Source organism: Prionailurus viverrinus, chromosome A2 (genome assembly GCF_022837055.1).
Source record: "Prionailurus viverrinus isolate Anna chromosome A2, UM_Priviv_1.0, whole genome shotgun sequence".
NCBI classification, from domain to species: domain Eukaryota; kingdom Metazoa; phylum Chordata; class Mammalia; order Carnivora; family Felidae; genus Prionailurus; species Prionailurus viverrinus.
Genome location: NC_062562.1, coordinates 158,274,417 through 158,295,166, shown reverse-complemented (window position 1 = coordinate 158,295,166; position 20,750 = coordinate 158,274,417). Strand labels below are relative to the sequence as shown.

Sequence of the window (20,750 nt, the reverse complement as noted above, 5' to 3'; positions counted from 1 at the left end):
ATCAAAACCCTAGAGGAGAAAACAGGAAACAACCTCTTTGACCTCAGCCACAGCAACTGCTTGCTCGACACGTCTCTAAAGGCAAGGGAAATAAAAGCAAAAATGAACTATTGGGACCTCATCAAGGTAAAAAGCTTGTGCACTGCAAAGGAAACAATCAGTAAAACTAAAAGGCAACCGATGGAATGGGAAAAGATATTTGCAAGTGACATGTCAGATAAAGGGTTAGTATCCAAAACCTATAAAGAATTCACCAAACTCAACACCCCAAAAACCAAATAATCCAGTGAAGAATTGGGCAAAAGCCATGAGTAGACACTTTTCCAAAGACATCCCCAGATGGCTGATAGGCACATGAAAAGATGCTCAACATCACTCATCATCAGGAAAATACAAATCAAAACCATAATGAGATACCACCTCACACCAGTCAGAGTGGCTTAAATTCATAACTCAGGAGACAACAGATGTTGGAGAGGTTGTGGAGAAACAGGAACCCTCCTATACTGTTGGTGGGAATGCAAACTGGTGCAGCCACTCTAGAAAACAGTGTGGAGGTTCCTCAAAAAATTAAAGACTGAATTACCCTACGACCCAGCAATAGCACTACTAGGAATTTATCCAAAGGATACAGGAGTGCTGATTCATAGGAGCACATTTACCCCAATGTTTATAGCAGCACTTTCAACAATAGCCAAATTATGGAAAGAGACCAAAGGTCCAACAACTGATGAATAAATAAAGAATATGTGGTTTATATATACAATGGAATACTACTTGGCAGTGAGAAAGAATGAAATCCTGTCATTATGCAACAACATGGATGGAACTGGAGAGTATTATGCTAAGTGAAAGAAGTCAGTCAGAGAAAGAAAGATCCCATATGTTTTCAGTCACATGTGGAATTTGAGAAACTTAACAGAAGACCATGGGGGAAGGGAAGGGGAAAAAATAGTTTCAAACAGAGAGAAGGCAAACCATAAAAGACTCTTAAATACAAAGAACAAACTAAGGGTTGATGGGGAGTGGGCAGGGGATGGGGAAAATGAATGATGAGCATTGAGGAGGGCACTTGTTGGGATGAGCACTGGGTGTTGTATGTAAGCCATGAATCATGGGAATCTATCCCTGAAGTCAAGAGCACACTGTGTACTCTGTTAGCTAACTTGACAATAAATTATGTTTAAATAAAAAGGAGATACAACCACATAAAAATGTCTTTCAGTCCTTGGTAATTTTTAAGAGTTCAAGGAGGTCTGGAAACCATATATTAGAGTACCACTAAACTAATTGGTAGATTGCCAATCTAGAAAGGGTCAGAGCTGGAAACAAATGAATCTTACCTGATACCAATGGTTTTATAGTTTTCTCTTGTTGTTGCCACAAATGAACACAAACGTAGCAGCTTAAAACAGCACACATATGGTATATATATATATATATATATATATACACACACACATACACAATGGAATATTACTCAGCCATTAAAAAAATATTTTCATTTGTACCAACATGGATGGTTGTAGAAGTATAATGCTAAGTGAAATAAATCAGGCAGAGAAAGATAAATACCACCATTTGGTTTCACTCATATGTGAAATTTAAGAAACAAAACAAACGAAGAAAGGAAAAGAGACACACACAAAAAAACAGACTCTGGACTATAGAGAACAAACTGGCAGTTACCAGAAGGGAGGTGGGTGTGGGGATGGGAAAACATGGGAAGGGGATTAAGAATACTCTTATGATGAGCACTGAACAATGTATAGAATTGCTGAATCACTGTTGTACACCTGAGGCTAACATAACACTGTATGTTAATTATATTGGAATTAAAAAAATTAAAAATTATATATATATATGCACATTCATATACACACACACATACACTCTCTCACACACACACAATGTAAAAAAAAAACACCCAGACACATTAACAACAACAACAAAAACCCTAGGCCACAAGTGTTATCTCTCAGTTTCTCTGGGTCAGAAGTTCTGGTGTCGGATTCTCTGTTTCTGTCTCACAGGCTAAATTCAAAGATGTGGCTGGGTCTGCAGTCCTCCTGCAGTCCTCACCCAGGGCGCCCTCCATCCTCACACTTGAGATCTGACCTCCTCCTCTGCTGTTAGATGCGAAAATACCCTGCTTTTGGAAAGCTCACCAGACCTGATTAGGCCCACCAACATAACCTCCAGAGTTTAAGATCAGTTGGTTTTTCAAATTTTTTTTTCAACGTTTTTTATTTATTTTTGGGACAGAGAGAGACAGAGCATGAACGGGGGAGGGGCAGAGAGAGAGGGAGACACAGAATGGGAAACAGGCTCCAGGCTCTGAGCCATCAGCCCAGAGCCCGACGCGGGGCTCGAACTCCCGGACCGCGAGATCGTGACCTGGCTGAAGTTGGACGCTTTAACCGACTGCGCCACCCAGGCGCCCCAGATCAGTTGTTTTTCAAAACATCTTCACAGCAGAGCCCAGATTAGCCCTTGATTAAAAAAGAGGGGAAGGTTCCTCAGGGGGCCATCTTGAGGATCCCACCACCCACAGTCTCTTCTCTTAATCACAGAGCAGTGCCTTCATTGTCTAGATCCTGTACCTTTCCTCAGACAGGTGCTATCCTGTGACTCTCTTTATTATCTGCCACATGCACCTCCAGGACTCCCTCCCCAGATAATCAAAGTAATTCTGACACTAAACTCACAGGGACACAATTTCCATTTCTGTGTCTCATGCTAAGTGACAAGACCAGCATATTTTAAAGTTCCTTTTAATTCCTAATTTATATGAGTTTAAGAGAACCCTTTTTTGCACAGTGCACACACCTGGCCCTCGGCCTGGTGCTCTTACAGCACAATGACCATATTTTTCTCAACATCTACATTTAGAAGAGCACTTAGGTAACAGGTACAGCAATGTTTTACTTAAAATAATAGATGAAGCAATAACATGAATATGGCCCATATTTGGAGGAGCCAGTGGAGACTAGGCACAGACTCAAAGAAACATCTATAGCCTATAAAGCCATGACATACATTTTCAAATTTTTGATACTAATTTGATGACTTGTTCTCCTTGGAGCTATGTTGTTCATACCTTGTAATAACCTTGTGCAGAGCTATTTAGCATAGAAATGAGCTGTGGGTTAGTTAAATCAAGTTCTGCCAAAGACCAGCCATTTTCCATTGATATGACAACTTGTGAAAGATTTAACTGGATCTCCCAATACATTTGGTCATCAATATCAGCATTGTCATATCACTTATTTACATAATGTAGCTGAATTTTAGCAATAATGTCAATGTTACCTCACAGCAGAGCATAGTCATGGTACAATTCAGTTTCATTACAGAACATATCAGAGGTATGTAAGAATTATAGTCGTATTTGCTATGACATTCCAACAGGTTTGGCCCTTGTCCATTTGCCAGATTATCATGACAGGTGTCATTATAATTAGCCAAGATTCACTGATTTCTCAGTTTCAGTCAATTGAAGACAAAACCAGTTACCCTATCTCAGTTTAAAGTCTTGTACTGAAACTAGTTTTTATTGTGTATCATTATATATTGATGAGGACACTCTGTTATTCCAAACAGTTCCTTTTCCTCCCAGCTGATGAATTTGATACATCTTAGAAGTTCGTGAGCTTTGTCGTGCTGTACAGAGGCTGTCAAAAGGGTCTGCAGTCTCCACCACCACCCTGCCTGCATGGTGATGCCCTTTCTTTACATGGCAAAGATTTGCCTTTTATAGGAACCCACAAAAGGGTTGTTATACACCGTTTATTGTTCTTATACACCCTTTATTGGTTGTTTTCTGTGGAAATGTACATAAAGGCAGTGATGTAAACCTTCTCTTGCTCCTGACCACCCTGGTGTCTTTCCTACATGTCCCTGGGATCCTGCCTCCTTTTCCAGAACCTGTGAGGACAACAAACTTTTTGCTTTCCTAATATATCTCTGTGTCTCCTCATGTGGTCGTACTTGACTCACCATTGCATTTAAAATGTACAAAACACTTGGTATGTGGCTTGCTTTCTTCACAGGAATATCGAAAATCAGAATGATTCTGAAAAGGTCTAATATTTATCAATTTTGCAAACGTTATGTCTTGTGCTTTTTGCATCATCTCTAATAATCTTTGCCTACCAATGGTCATGAAGACATTCATCTATTTTATTTTCTAAAGTCTACATGGCTTCAGGTTGTATATTTAAGTCTAAAAGATTCTATGTTAATGTGGTATTTATTATAGCACAAGGTGAAAATGCCACCTGCCAGATTTCATTGGGAGCAAAATGCCTTTCCCCATGTTGGTTTTTGGTATCCTTCATACGTGCCTCTGTTTGTACAGCGTTCTCCTCAGGGCGCCCTTGACCTCTGTGTTCCTCAGGCTGTAGATCAGCGGGTTCAGCATAGGGTTGAAAAGGCTGTAAAACAAGGAAAGGATCTTCTGCTGCTCCTCAGGGTGGCGGGATTTGGGGGCCATGTACATGACAATGGCACTTCCAAAGAAGAGCCCCACCACGCAGAGGTGGGAGGAGCAGGTGGAGAAGGCCTTTCTGCGGCCCTCCCCGGACTGGATCCTCAGGATGGTGAACAGGATGCGCGTGTAGGACACCAGCATCAGGCAGAGGGGCCCGACTAAGATAAACACACAGGCAACAAAGATGACAACTTGGTTGAGCCAGGTGTCAGCGCAGGCCAGCTTGAGGACAGACAGGATCTCACAGAAGAAGTGGTTGATTTCATGAGGCCCACAGAAGGGCAGCCTCAGGATGAGAATTAAATGGACGAGGGCCAGGAGGAAGCTAAACACCCAGGAAGTGATGGCTAGGACTGTGCACACTCTCCAGCTCATGATGACAGTGTAATGTAGGGGACTGCAGATCGCCAGAAGCCTATCGTAGGACATCACGACCAAAATCAGGCACTCTGCATGAGCAAAAGCTAGATACAAAAAAGTCTGCATAATGCAAGGAACAAAGGATATGGTTCTTCTCTGAGTCAAAAGATTTGCCAGCATCTTGGGGACATTGTTGGAAGCATAGGACATATCAACGATGGCCAGATGGGAGAGGAAGAAGTACATGGGGGTGTGCAGTCTAGAGTCTAAGCAGATAAGCCCTAAGATGACCCCATTCCCCAGAAGAGTGAGGCTATAGAAGAGACAGAAAAGTCCAAAGAGAAAAAACTCCAGTGCTGGATAAACCTGGAATCCCAGCAAGGTGACTTCTGTGACCCATGTCTGGTTGCTTCCCATGCTCCTATGGCAGAGACAGACAAATCCATGTTCACAACCCGAAGATCAGAGTTCCAGGACAATCAAGACACAGAATATTACTAAATGTTACAGAATGAGCATTTTGAAATATATTACTCTGGATGGATTTACGGTCATTTATCTTTAGATATGTTAAAAAACAGTGTGCTCATATAAACCAGAAAATTCCCCTTGTATCAATGGAATGGCAGGATATATATGTATATAATTTGTTATAGGTAATATTACAACATGATACATCATATACCGCACCTAAGAGCATACACACACACACACACACACACACACACACACATACACACATTCAAACATATGTTGTTTTGGAGGATTCAGGTGTTCTGGCTTCCCTTCAAGGGTGCGAGTCTTGATTATTACTAGAGTTAGAAGTGAGACAACCCAGACGGAACATCTGAACTGGAGATATTTTTGTCTCCTAAGTTTGCTTGTCTTCTTGGTCCAAGATATGAAGTGATTAGGGTCCTTTTCTTTATATATGTTGCTTACTTATCCTTTTACCTTCACACATGCTTTTCTACCCATTTATTTCAGATTTGAAGTGCCTTCTAAGTAAATTCTCAATTTTATGATATCTTTAAAACTTTGTAAGCCCCTCGTGTTCAGCTCATACTCCCTACAAACATCTTCTGGTAGCTCTTTTCCATCTCCGGTGTTTGTGGTTTTATTCTGAGAGTTTTATTTACTACTTTATGGCCATTAGATGCTGAAATTTGGGCACAAGTGAAAGAATTCTTTGGCTGCATGCAATGAACACATGTACATATCCTAAATTCAGGTAAATATGATGACATTTTTGCAGCTTTTTCAAGAATGAAACTCAAAAGGGAAAATGAATTTACATTAACAGTTATCTTGTAATTGTATTTTCTTTGGGTGTTTTCTCCTTTCCCTTCCATAACTTAAGACAGAGACAAATCTCAGAGTTTATTTTCTAGTGTGACAGAATTGTTTGTCATCAGGATGTCTTTGCCGCTTTGGCAATTCCTATGGTCATTAACTCCCCTCAGATCTTCTACACCTGTTATCATGCTGACTGCCCACTGCTGTTTTGATGTGTTCTGGGCAGATCACAGGGAGTGGGGATAGGTGGAGCATTGGTTGGATATTTCTTTCCAGGGAGCTTCTCCTGGGAGGTGGCTAGGGTTGTCCAGAGGCAGAAATGGTCATGGAACTGCCACGTGGTTATGTTATGCTGAGAAACCATGTGACCTGATGCTGTCCCTTTACACTCTCTTCACATTTTTCCCAGAAACAGCCTGAGACCTATCTTTACTTTCTAATTAGGCAGTAGTTTCAAATCCAACAGAACTTTCAAAATAATTTCATTGCTCTCTCTGTAAAAATTTAGATCCTCAAATTCATATTTTAAAATCAGGATTATATTGTATAGACTTTTTAAACTACCCTCTTCCCTTAATATAATGAACATTTTTCATGTGTTGAAATAATATTTTACAGATATTATTTAAAACTAATGTATATTCTATTATAATTTATTTAATTTCTTATTGAAAAATTTTTGGTTCTTATTTCTCTTATGTTTATCAGCATTGAGATAAATATTCTTTCAAACTGAAGTTCTGTCTATATTCATGGTTATTTCTTTAGGACATATTATAAAATTCAAATTGCAGATGTTAGAGACATTTGAAAGCTTGTGATACCTATGATCAGCTCACCTGCAGGAAAAACATACCGATTTCTCCCTCTGACTGTGGGAGAATTGTGTTTCTCTCCCACATGGTCAGCAATACTAAGTATTACAAGTTACGAACTTTGAAAATGGAATATGTGAATAGTTTATACAGTTTAAATTTATATTTCAACAATCCATTAACACATACTCCTTGAGTACATCATCTGTTCTGGCCTGTTTCAAGCTCTCGAAGAACAGAGTAGACACATAAGTAGACACATTCTGAAAGAGATACAGGTAGCGAAGATGTCAGGTGGTGTATTTGTAATCTATTCCTCATGTTTCCATTTAGGGGAGAAATCTCCCTCCCCCAGATGGAAACACTGCTCTCTATATGACTTGCAGAACAGGAAACAGGAAGTGAGGATGCCCTTTCTCTGCTCTCATTTTTGGCCATATACATTTCTACTCCTTCAGGTTAAAGCCTGCAGGAATATGTACTGCCCTGTTTAGAGGTGGGAATGAGCTAATGATTGTGATTTTAATTTGGAGAGATATTTTGTTAAAGATATAGATCATGTTTTTCAATAAACATCACTAATAAAATATATTTTTTTTTAAATTTTTACCTGATTTCTTGGTTTATTTCTCTATTTCTTCAGGCCAGGAATAAGGAGACACCATGGTTGATTACCACCCCTAAAAACCAAGAGCGAAGAAATAAAATATTTGTTGACAGTGGAAAGTATGATGAAGAAAATAAACAGAGTAATATGATTAAAAGTCACTTGGTTTGAAGGGGGGTGGTGGTTCTTTAAATGGGATTGTCAGTAAAAAATCTCTCCAATAAAAAAACACAAGGGTGGAATGTAAATGATGAAGGGGGGTGCACCCAGTCTAAAGCCAAAGTAGACGTTCCTTGCACAGGGAACCGTAAAGACAAAATCCCTGGGTGGGAAGGATTTAGTGAGGTCTGGGAACAGAAAAAAATCCAATGTACCAGAACCATGGTGACCAAGAAGATGTAAAATATTCATTGTAATCCTGCTTATATTAAAAAAAAGAAGAAGAAGAAGAAGAAAAAAGGAACTCTCATAAAGGTTACAAGTTGGAGGTAGATTAAAATAGCTGGCTACTTTTATAACATAGAATATGATGCAGACATTTAAAAGGTTAATATAGATCTAGGGGTGTTTAGGTGGTTCAGTTTGTTAAGCATCTGACTTGATTTTGGCTCAAGTCATGATCTTATGGTTCAGGAGTTCAAGCCCCACAGTGGGCTCTGAACTGACAGTGAGGAACCTGCTTGGGATTCTCTGTCTCCCTCTCTTTCTGCTCCTCCCCAGCTTGTGTGCTCTCTCTTTCTAAAATAAATTTAAAAAAATTTTAAAAGTTTAATGTAGATCTTTGTACAGTGGGATGAAAAGTTTTCCACATAAAGTAAAAAAAATGTGTATATAGTATGATCCAACTTATATTTTAAAATATAAACATATTTACACACATATGTCTTTTGTGTCTATATATATATATATATATATATATATATATATATATGAAAATTCTGTAAGTTAAACATGAAATTGTTTATATTGATAATTTCCAGACAGTAGGATTGTATAGGGATTCATCTGTTATAGAAATTGTTTATTTGTCTGTTTAATAAACTTTATGCATTAATCAGGGGAAACAAGATATTTTCATTTTGGAAAAATCTATAATGTAATATAAAACTAAATTTGCACATTGTTCCTGCTCATCTTGAGAGTGATCCTCCCCAAATTTTACCAGGAATCTCACATCAGAGCAGATTTTCTGAGAGTTTCAACTGGGAGAAATATATCAGTACATTATAAAAAATAGTAACCTTTGACGGGAATGGGGAAATGGAAAACCTCAAGCTCATTTTTTTTTATGCAGATGTTTTTTCCTGAATCATCCTAATAGAGAAAAAGATCAAGATATTCCTTCAAATAAAAGTAGAAATAGGGGCGTCTGGGTGGCTCAGTCGGTTGAGCTACCGACTTCAGCTCAGGTCATGATCTCACAGTTTGTGAGTTTGAGCCCCACTTCTGGCTCTGTGCTGACAGCTTGGAGCCTGGAGCCTGCTTCAGATTCTGTGTCTCCCTCTCTCTCTGCCCCATCCCCACTCATGCTCTGCTCTGTCTTAAAAATAAATAAAACATTAAAATTTTTTTTTAAAAAAATTGAAATAGATCTGAAATCAGGTTGAAAATTATTGCAACACCTGCCAAAATGTGAACAGGAGCACAGGCAGAGCTGTGGCTTTGTACAGGCCAGAGAAAGGACCTTGTCATTCAGAGATGCACACTGTATTGCCCTTTTAGTTTCCTTATTTGCAATGCAGCTTTTGGGGATTGGAGGTTAAAAACTGAAACACTGAGGACAGCAATAAAACCAGTACCTGTAAGCAGACTCAGAAGTGACAGAGAGTTTAGCAATCATCCAGTCCAGGAATCTTTCCATCAGGATCTTAGAAAAAGTCACTTAGAATCGCCCTGCCTACTGGAGGGGACTTTTTATTCCAAGCCAGTTCATGAAGGCCTCCTCTTCCCCTGGATACTGTTCAAGTGGTACTTTCCTGTTCCCCTCTGTGAGTTCACTTTATTCATATTCTTGTGGTTGACCAGCATTCTTACTAGTAGACAATGTGCAGAGTGAGCTGAATTGCAAATTTGAGAGACATTCACCCTCTTTCACAGGAACTTACATGTCTACGCCTATGTGGATTTGGTGTTTCTCTTAGAAAAAGGTGGTCATCTTAACTTCCTAGGTTTTGGGTGAACACTTCACTGGAGGTCCCAAGAAATAGCAACAAACTACAATTGGTAAAATATCTTACAAAGTCACTCAAATATTACGGATTTTATTTGGGCTGATAGGTCTACTTTTGACTTGTTTTTAAATTCATGCAAAGAGAGCACAGTTAAAGGATGTATATTGAACTTCCAATTGGCAGATATGGGAAACTGTCCAATTGTTTGGACAATGCATATGTAATGACAGAATGGAATATGGCATTTTGTGGACAGACCAAATATTGTGTTAATGGGTCCCAGTGAATCAAACCAAATAGGGGGGTTCAGAGAGCTCCTAACGCCCAAGTCCTCCAGGAAGAGGAACATCTTGTCAACATTTAAGGCTCTTCTTGAATAAGCACATTCTGTCACCAGGGAAAGCAAGGCAAAAGTAATGACAGAAAATTCGATAATGCCTTTAGAAACAAGTCTTATATGCAGGTCTTAGAGCTAGACACAGGAGGCAGGAAAGACTAAATTTCTTTCCAAAGATTACCTTTGGATGAGTCATAGGAGATGAAATGTGATAAGAGCTTCATATTATCAGGTGGGTAGGAGAAGGAAGGTAGGCTGAGCACAGAGCCTGTGCCTAGGACAGGCTCTCTGGGCCTGAGATGGAATCCTGAGAGTGGACCAAAGGAAAAGCACAGTGGGCTCATCTGTGATGGGTCCCTCGTGTTCCTACTGCGCCCAGGCCAGTGACCCTGGACAGCTGACACATGGATGCGTCAGCTATCAGCTACGCCAGTCCTTAGCTTCCCTTTCCCAAATGATTAGAATTGTCTGATTAATCCAAGTGCATAATGAAAGCAACCTGGACTTATGGAGTTTTACATGTAATTTGTTTTCTAACACATCTGGAAGAAACTAGTAGCCTATTTCCAAAATGGCAGGAATGAATAAAGAGGCAAATAGAATTCTTAGCGAAACAATTTGTTTCATCAAATGTGAACTACAGACACACTGTATGTCATGCAGGATGTGAACTGCACCCTTTTACAGTTTTATAGGAAGGTCGCGAGGAGACCACTCTATAATGACGGCTAACTACGCATACTAGTTGCTGGTCAGCTCATCTGTGAGGACAAGGAAAATAGAATGCAATAGAAGGTGAGAGCATTTCTTTCCTTTTAAATGTTGGCATGGTTTTGCATTTTGAATTTCACAGCTCAAGTCAGGTTTGGTTTTCCTCTGAGAAAAAGCCTGTGGCAAATAACAAAGAGAAAAATGTCTACAATGATTTCTTTTAGTGCCACCTTAGCTACATATTAAAGAAAGATCTTCAGTGCACAGAACAAGGGCAAGTTTCATGGATACGTTTCTCTGTTCTTCCACAGCATGAAAATTCACAGGGACTGAAAATAGCAACATCCTGAGCAAGGATGAAAGCACCATGGTTAACTGTGCTGATCAGAGCATCACCCCAATCTCCATTCTGCAAGGTGAGCTTATGAACTAAAGCCACTTAGTCTATGCCTCACTGCTGCTGTTTGTTTGTTTGTTTGTTTGTTTGTTTGTTGAGCACGCTTCACGCCCAGAACAGAACCCAATGCCGGGCTTGAACTCAGGAGCCAGACAGAGATCAAGACCTGGGCTGAGATCAAGAGTCGGACACTTAACCAACTGAATCACCCCGGTGCCCCTCAACTCATTGTTTTCATCCATAAAAAAGTGACAACAGATGTCTAAAGGGTGGCGGTGAAGAATAACTACAGTAAAGTGGCATATAATACAAGTTACAGAAAGGCTAACTGTGGCTAATAGCATTAATGAGACCACAAATGTCGAGAAAGAGTCCAAATCATCAGCATTAGCGATCCAACAAAATCATGACATTGTAAACTCACATTTATCTTGCCTCCGTTTGGTTATTTTGGAGTTGAAATAGAAAACGCACCACTTTTGCTTCAGATTCTGTGTCTCCCTCTTGCTCTCTGCCCCTCCCCCCACTCGCACTCTGTCTCATCCAAAACCAATAAACATTTAAAAAATTAAAAGGAAAAAAAAAGGGGGCACCTGGGTGACTCAGTGGGTTAAGCGTCTGACCTCAGCTCAGGTCATGATCTCACGGTTTTTGAGTTGGAGCCCTGCATGGGACTCTGTGCGGACAGCTGGGAGCCTGGAGCCTGCTTCGGATTCTGTCTGTCTGTCTGTCTCTCTCTCTCTCTCTGCCCTTCCCGCACTCACGCTCTGTCTCTCTACCAAAAATAAACATTAAAAAAAAAAAAGAAAAAAAGAAAACACACCACATTACTTTCATTTCTGTTAATGTTTTTATACACTGATTTAAAAAATTAAGTTTCAAACAGATTTTAAAGAAAAGGAAAAATCCTTTAAAGGAAACTCACTCCCAGATTCAGGAAGAAAACACAGGTTTTAAAACTCAAAAATCTCTTGAAAGGAAAGGAGGCTGTACTTTGGGTATTTAGCACTGACCCACAGTGAGAGTATGTAATGATCACTCTGAGGGAGAGTCCTGGGGTGTCAAAGATGGGGTTCTGGGGCAATTTGCACACTTACTCAGAAATTACTTAGCATCTTCCAACAGTGACTTCAAGACTTGATCTTACCGAGCAGGAGTGTAACAGACAAACATGGATTCTGAGCTCAACTGCCTGAGTTTCCATTCTGAGGTGGCTGCATACGTAGTTTTGCAACCTCTCTGAGCCTCTCCCTGCGTCAGCATCACCAGCTGCGAAAATGGGTTGAACGATAACCCTACCTCATGGGTTAACTTACACAAGACATTTAATAAGTGCTTAATGATCTATTGGGGATTTAGAAGCCACCATGCAGAGTAACTTCTGGATCCAATAAGGAAATATGTTAAGAATCATAATGTTCCTCTGCTGAAACATAGAACAAAAAGAGAATCAGTACATCAACAGACCTGGGTTTCCCTTGTAAGAGAATGCCATCTGTCTCCCGGGCAAGCGATAAGTGGGTCCGTTTGGGCAGAGGATGTTTCCCAGTGTCTGCAGGGGTAGGCATTTAACAGGCAGGGAAGGAAGATCCGTCTCAGGGCAAGGAACCACTTACCTGTGACTTCAGGATTTTTTTATTTGTAAGGAGAGACACCTGGGCCACGTGACCTCTGAAGTTCTTTGTAGCCCTTTAGTCAGACCGTATCCTACATGCTGATTCCTCTTCTCTCACACAGTCAAGACAAAGCTAAGAGCTGCCACATGAGGACGATGAGGGGAGTGTGCACAGATGGTCCTAGAGGGCCAGAAGCAGACAGGGAGCGGTACCTAGAGATCCTCACCAGGACTCTAGTTCTGAAGGTAGGCTTAGGGCCACGTGGAAGGCAGCTAGTCACTAATGCCCAGAGCCAGCAATTTCATTCCTACCCCCTTTCCCCATATCCCACCTGCAAACCCCTTCTAGGGGCTAATGAACCACATTTACTTACAGTGGTATAATCTGTGTTCTTTTCTTCAAACATAGCCTTGGGTTTAAAAGAAACCGCACAGGGAAGGACCGAAATTAACTCTCCTGTGCAAAAGGGGTCTCATCTGGAGGTGAAGCCCATAGACACGGTTCTCTTGGTGGAACCTGATGATAGATCTGCTTCCGCAAGCAAGGGCTTTCTTCTGTCGTCATTTGAACCCAGCTCCCTCCCTGCAGACACAGATAATGATTCCAGGGACAGAACCACATAGCATTCCATCCACTCCCATTCTCCTCAGGGAGATTTAAAGTTTGCTACTTTTCTTTCGGCAAGCGAACCACTAAACAGATTTCCCACGTGTATTCATTTTACTCTCTCGATGTCCCTTGGGAATTTTTATGTGCATTTGTTTGGGATTTGTGTGTGTGTTTTTGTGTTTGCTTGGGATTGGGTGAGGTCAGGATGTCTCTAAACTATGCAAGACCCTGGCACAGAAAATAAAAAAATTCAAGATCATGTCATAAATTAATTTCTCTCAATATGTATTTTACCAGCCTTAAAATTTCCCCACACTGGAATTCTTTCTGTTTGTAGAAGAGAGGCTGTGATCGCTTGATCTTTCATGGTAGGGGTCCCATGGGTCCTGTTAAGACATCATCTCGGAGAAATAGATTTCTCCTAATAGAGGAATGTTATTGCCAGATAATCACTGAACATTTCTGACTTACAAGTATTTTTGACTTGGCAGTTTAGATATATTTCTCCCTTAATTTTCTTTTTGTAAAGACATTTTTAATGTTTATTTTTAATTTTTGAGACAGAGCATGAGCGGGAGAGAGGCAGAGAGAGAGAGGGAGGCATAGAATCCACGAAGCAGGCTCCAGGCTCTGAGTTATCAGCTCAGAGCCCAACGCGGAGCTTGAACCCACGAACTGTGAGATCACGACCTGAGTTGAAGTCAGACGCTTAACTGACTGAACCACCCAGGTGCCCCTCTCCCTTAATTTTCTGAAGTTTATCCTCCATTTCAAACTTCTTGAGATTTCTGGACCACATTTTGCTTCTTCATCCTGAGTTAAGACTTACAGTTAAAATGAATTTCTCTCTCTCAATCTCTCTCTCTCACCCTCTCTCGTGCACTAAGTGATGTTTGATGATAAGAAAGTCCTTCCACTTCTAACTTCCAGAGGGTCTATCTAAAGTTTCAGTTCTTAAACTGTGGTAGAAAAGGCGCTTCAAAATAAAGGTAATGTATTTAATCTATTGGACAGGGAAAAAAAAATATATATATATATGGAGGCGAGGCATATTGGAGTTATTTCTTTTCTTAAAATAACCTGGGTCGGATAGAGCCTCCCTCCACATACCTCCTTATTCTTCAACACAGACTCTGAATTTTATTCAAGTACTACTCCCCTACCGCTCCCACCCTTGAAATGCTTATTCCTTGTTCCAAGTCAATTTTATCCTTGTAGTGTCCATTTCACTTCAAACATAATACCAATCCTTCAAAGCATTCAGGGAGCCCTCTTCACCTATCCAAACCCCAACTGGTCTCCCTTCTCTGGAAGACTAACAGCACTTACTATAACATCCTTCAAAATTGTGCTTAAATAATTTTACACCCTTATTATTTTTATTGTTTGCATTTCCTGTATTTTACAAGGAAAACAAGATTGTTACAGAAGAATATGTTTCACTCACCAACACCCAGATAGAACCAAGTTGGTGCATCCTCATTCAAATATGTATAGTTACCACTGTTATTTCTTTTGATTGAACAGTATGACGATATTTAACACAGTGTATTGTGGATACAAAGGGGCTTATGGTTTGTCTCTACTATTTTGTTTCTAATCTTTGAAGTGGAGGAAGCCAAAGCATTCCTTGTGAAAAGTCTTAGACTTCTTTTATTATCAATAATTCTATTGACTAATATTTTATATTTTAGTGAGAATAGGTATTATAAAGTATACTTGGCTCTATCATTAGTGATGGACCTTTATTAAAGAAGGTCAGTATAGGGGCGCCTGGGTGGCTCAGTTGGTTGGTTGAGCATCCGACTTTGCCTCAGGTCATGATCTCATGGTTTTCAAGTTCGAGCCCCGTGTCGGGCTCTGTGCTGACAGCTCAGAGCCTGGAGCTTGCTTCAGATTCTGTGTCTCCCTCTCTCTCTGTCCCATCCCCACTCATGCTCTGTTTCTCTCTGTCTTAAAAATAAATAAAACATTAAAAAAAATTTTTTTAAAGATCAGTATAGAGATAGAAGTTTTTACAGATCACAAATACAATACCTACAGCTGCACCCAAATATCATGTTAATATTTTGCCATCTCTGAGACAGAAAATCCTCCTGCAGAGGGCATGAGTCTGTTCCCTTCCCTTCCCTTCCCTTCCCTTTCCTTTTCATTGTACCTTGCACATAGAATTTCAATGGGGCGTTTGAAGAAGATAAAATAGTACAAATGATGATAAGAAATGAGAAGTGTTGATGACTGTTTTCACCACAACTTCTGTCATGATAAACATCTCTAACTGTATGAAGCTGTTTAAGGATGTGCTCCATCAAAACAAGGGGACTACACTGAGAAAGAGGAAGACATGAGATTAATGAACTAAGGAATCTAACACGGGGTAAAGGCAGATGGTATTGCCAGGCAAGAGCCAGTCCAGATAGAAGGAGAATGGAAATCTCCTGAAGGATGGACATATTATTTGAGGCGGCTGATGGGAATTGAAAGATAGAAAAACCTTAGGAAGAGGGACTAAGAGTCCAGGTGGGGGGAAAAACACAGCAATTGGTTACTATCACCTTTATTACTTGTATCTATAAGCTGTTAATTGCTATATACTTCCTGCTTAGAAATCAGGTGAGGGAAAATATTAGACTAATAAAGAGTTTTCTTTTTTTTTAATTTTTAAAGTTTATTTATTTATTTTTGAGAGGAGAGAGAGAGAGAGAGAGAGAGCATGCACACAGGAGGGGCAGAGAGAGGGAGAGAGAGAATCCCAAGCAGGCTCAGTGCTAACAGAACTTGAACTGATGCAGGGCTTGAACTCATCAACCATGAGATCATGACCTGAGCTGAAACCAAGAGTTGATGTTTTACTGACTGAGCCACCCAGGTGTCCCAAGAGTTTTCTATACAAACTTGTTCACACTGCTGATGTGCTGTGGATAAATGGACTTCGGTGGGGGTGTTGTTTCTTTCTTCCAGCAGATTTTTCCAGAAATTGTGTCCCCTTGGTTGGGTTGATCAATGCAACAACAACACTATATTGCACCCTGCTCAGGATTGGAGAGTGGGTGCTGACCACTACTATCTTCCCTAATCAAATGTTTATCATAAACCAGTAATGTGTCAGACACTAAGGGATACAACTGATGGAGACAAAATCTGTATTCCCCTTGCTCACATTCTAGTGGTAAACAGGAGAGCTACACTCATGTTACCCTCTTTCTTAAAAGTCTCCATGCTCCTTTTTTTTTTTCAATATTTTGTAAGGTTTATTTATTTTTTTATTATTTTTTAAAAATTTTTTTTCAACGTTTTTATTTATTTTTGGGACAGAGAGAGACAGAGCATGAATGGGGGAGGGGCAGAGAGAGAGGGAGACACAGAATCGGAGACAGGCTCCAGGCTCTGAGCCATCAGCCCAGAGCCTGACGCGGGGCTCGAATTCACGGACCGTGAGATCGTGACCTGGCTGAAGTCGGACGCTTAACCGACTGTGCCACCCAGGCGCCCCAGGTTTATTTATTTTTGAGAGAAGAGAGAGAGAGCACCAGTGAGAGAGGGGCAGAAAGGGGACAGAGGATCCAAGACAGGCTCTGTGCTGACAGAAGACAGCCTGATGCGGGGCTCAACCCCACCAACTGTGAGATCATGACCTGAGCTGGAGTTGGATGCTTAATCGACTGAGCCACCCAGCTGCCCCAAAGTCTCCATGCTTCTTTACCAGCCTCTCTCTCCACCAACTTTTAGGGGGAAAAATGATTTTTTTGTTGTTGTAAAATGGAAATGAGCTCCATATGTAAAAAATAAAGCAATTCTGAAAAGTACAAAGAAAAAAATCTAAAATTATTCCAGGTCAAAGCATGCTGAAATAACTATTATGGCTAAATAGCTCAAGAAATCCCAGAGATTTCTTCAAGTAAATAAACAAATTCAGGGCTAATAGGACAGATAGATGAATAATTTAACAAAATGTAATAACATGATATTTTAGGAAAGTATTTTCACTCTTTATTTTGTGTAAAAAGAATATTTTCCCCAAATGAAAATAAGCAGTTCAGAAAAATACAACAATATCACCCACACGTTTGGTTAGTAGACTCCCACATATCTCTGTGTACTTGGATAAATAGATGGAGGAAAGGATAAATAGATAACATTTTAATGAAAATTGTTTCATATTCCTCATGCTACTTGTAAGAGTGTGTGTGTGTGTGTGTGTGTATATATAAAATCTAGCAGAAAGAAAATTAAGTTCCCACTATGTAACTAAAATGATTATTCTAGTTCAGAGTCCTTTTTAATCTTATCAGATTCTTAATACAATCTTTTTTTTTCAACGTTTTTTTTTATTTATTTATTTTTGGGACAGAGAGAGACAGAGCATGAACGGGCGAGGGGCAGAGAGAGAGGGAGACACAGAATCGGAAACAGGCTCCTGGCTCCGAGCCATCAGCTCAGAGCCCGACGCAGGGCTCGAACTCATGGACCGCGAGATCGTGACCTGGCTGAAGTCGGACGCTCAACCGACTGCGCCACCCAGGCGCCCCAATACAATCTTTTTGATATAACAATTTTTCATTATATTTAGAGGTTGTAGCCTTTAGGTTTTTAAACATTATGCCTTATTGTGAGAGAGTATCCATTGGATCCCTAATACTAAAGGATAAGAAGATTAGCACAGTTCAATTTCCTACTCAAGATTTCAGAAATCTTGCGTCAGAACTTGAACCACTTAGCAGATACTATTGGTTGTCTGCCTTATGGCCATTACCACTTCCTGAGCTAGTACTGATATTCTTGAGGTATTAGATAGTAAACTTATCAGAGAAAGTGGGTCTCACTGATTAAACCATAATGGATCTAAGCCAAGTTCTCAATTTCATCCTCTTTGTCAGTGACTATTTAGAGATCACCATTTGGCTCAATATTGGCCAACGAAATACAAGGAAAAGTCTGCTGAGAGGGAGTAATTATATGTCAGAAAACTCTCCCACCCAAAACATCTGAAAATGGCTCATCTACCAGGTGGACAGGAAAGAGAAAAATCTCCATTTTACCCTTATTCCTAAGGTCTGTTTATTTTGTAAAAAGTGATTTGGGTACAAAGATAAACTGGAGTGATATGATAGAAAATCACCTGTTCCAGACACGTGTGACTCTGAAATATGCTGGTCTTTGAGGAGGTAATGTCTGAGACCCAATAAATTAGAAGAACAGGTAGAAGAGGACTCCACGTCTTGTCTTTCCACTCTTTTTACACCCTTTATTGATTGATAGACATTCTTAATTTTAATCTGGTCAAATTCATCAATGTTTTCTTTTGTGACTAACAATTTTGTATGTTATTTTAAAAATCCTTCCCCTTCTTATCTTTTTTTTTTTTAATTTTTTTTTTCAACGTTTATTTATTTTTGGGACAGAGAGAGACAGAGCATGAACGGGGGAGGGGCAGAGAGAGAGGGAGACACAGAATAGGAAACAGGCTCCAGGCTCTGAGCCATCAGCCCAGAGCCCGACGCGGGGCTCGAACTCACGGACCGCGAGATCGTGACCTGGCTGAAGTCGGACGCTTAACCGACTGTGCCACCCAGGCGCCCCCCCTTCTTATCTTTTAAAAGCTTTATGTATAGTTCATGTTTGACACTTAGGTCTTGAAAACACTAGGAATTGAGGTTTTTTTGCCCTTTGAGTATCTACATGGTTCCTTAAGTGTGCCGGCTCTATTTACTGCAAAGCCCTTCCTTTCCCCCACTGAACTGCCATGGCACATCTCTAATATAGCAGGTGTCATTTTATAAAGACATGAATCTGGCTTCTGTGTTTCGTACACTGTTCAGTTTATTTATTGGTCAGTGCCTGGAAGAGCAGCACGTTGTCTTATTTACTGGCGCTTTATGGCACACGGAAAAATTAAATACTCTCACCTCATTCTTTATCTTTTAAAATAGTACTTGGACTAGCCTTGGCCCTTTGCATTTTAGAATCAGCTTGTGAAATTCTTCACATACCCACACCACTGAAATATTGTAGGATATTGATTAGGACTACATTAAATATATTAATCAATTTGAGGAGATTGGATCTTTATTATATTATGTTTCCCAGTCCAAGAAGTTGGCATATTTCATGTTGTTGACCTGTGTATTTACCAACTGAGCCACCCAGGCACTGCAAGTTACTATTGAAACTCAATAAGTTTTCTAATTTTGTCTTTATAGTTTTTTGTACATAGTTTGTTAAATTTATTCTGAAGAGTTTTAAAATGAAGTCCTATAGTCTCACTAGCATTTTGCAAAATTTCATTTCAACTATTTGTTGTTATATAAAAAATGTAATTGAGGGGCGCCTGAGTGGCTCAGTCGGTTGAGCGTCTGACTTCGGCTCAGGTCGTGATCTCACAGTCTGTGAGTTTGAGCCCCGTGTCAGGCTCTGTGCTGACAGCTCAGAACCCGGAGCCTGCTTCGGATTCTGTGTCTCCCTCTCTCTCTGCCCCTCCCCCACTCATGCTCTGTCTCAGAAATAAACATTAAAAAAATTTTTTTAATGTAACCGATCGTTGTATTGATTTTGTATCAAGCTACTTTGCTGAAGTTTCTTATAATTTTAATAATATATCAAAAGATTTCTTTGGATTTCCTACATCTATAATCATGTCATTTGTATATAATCACAGTCTGTTTATTCCTTTGCAAGTGTGTGTGTGTGCACATGTATTTCTCCTTTTTGTCTAACTGTGCCAGTTAGGGTCTCTAGTAAAAAGGTTAAAGCACAGAAAGCAAGTGGTGATAGTCTACATCTTTATCTTATTTTTTATCTTACAGGGAAAGGTGCTAGCATTTCAGCAGTAAGAATGATATCTATTATATGTGTTCTTTTGTTTTTTGGTAGATCCTCTTAGGAATACTTACTGTTATACTAGGTTTAAAGACTTTTATCATGAATTGATGTTGAATTTTGTCAAACACTTTCTTGGATCTACTGATATATATCTTTTTAATGCGGTGAATTATTTTCATTGTTTTAATGTTAGGCAGTTCTTCCATTTGGAAGATTAAAACTTTGTCAAAATGTAATATTATTTTGTGGACTTATTTTACTAATATTTTCTTTAAGATATTTGCATCTCTGTTCATGAATAGGATTAGACTACAATTTTCTGTTTCATAATGTTTATCTCAGGTTTTGTATTAATGGCTTAAATGGTTAGAGTATTTATATTCTCATTTTATAAGAAATACAAAGATAAAGACTACTGAGTTTGTTAAATTAAGGGACTCAGAAGGGCATTCAAGGACCCAGAACCATGAGGAAAACTCACAGGCTTGGAACCTGTGAGTTTTCCTCATGGTTCCATCTC

At 39.8% G+C, this 20,750-nt stretch overlaps 1 protein-coding gene across 1 annotated transcript; it reads right to left on the bottom strand.

Annotated features, from left to right (window-relative positions):
• Nucleotides 1-4,336: 4,336 nt before the first annotated feature.
• On the bottom strand, nucleotides 4,337-5,269 carry LOC125160326 (olfactory receptor 2A14-like). The gene has a single exon (XM_047849167.1). The coding sequence runs from the start codon at nucleotides 5,267-5,269 to the stop codon at nucleotides 4,337-4,339; it is 933 nt and encodes a 310-aa protein (XP_047705123.1).
• Nucleotides 5,270-20,750: the final 15,481 nt, after the last annotated feature.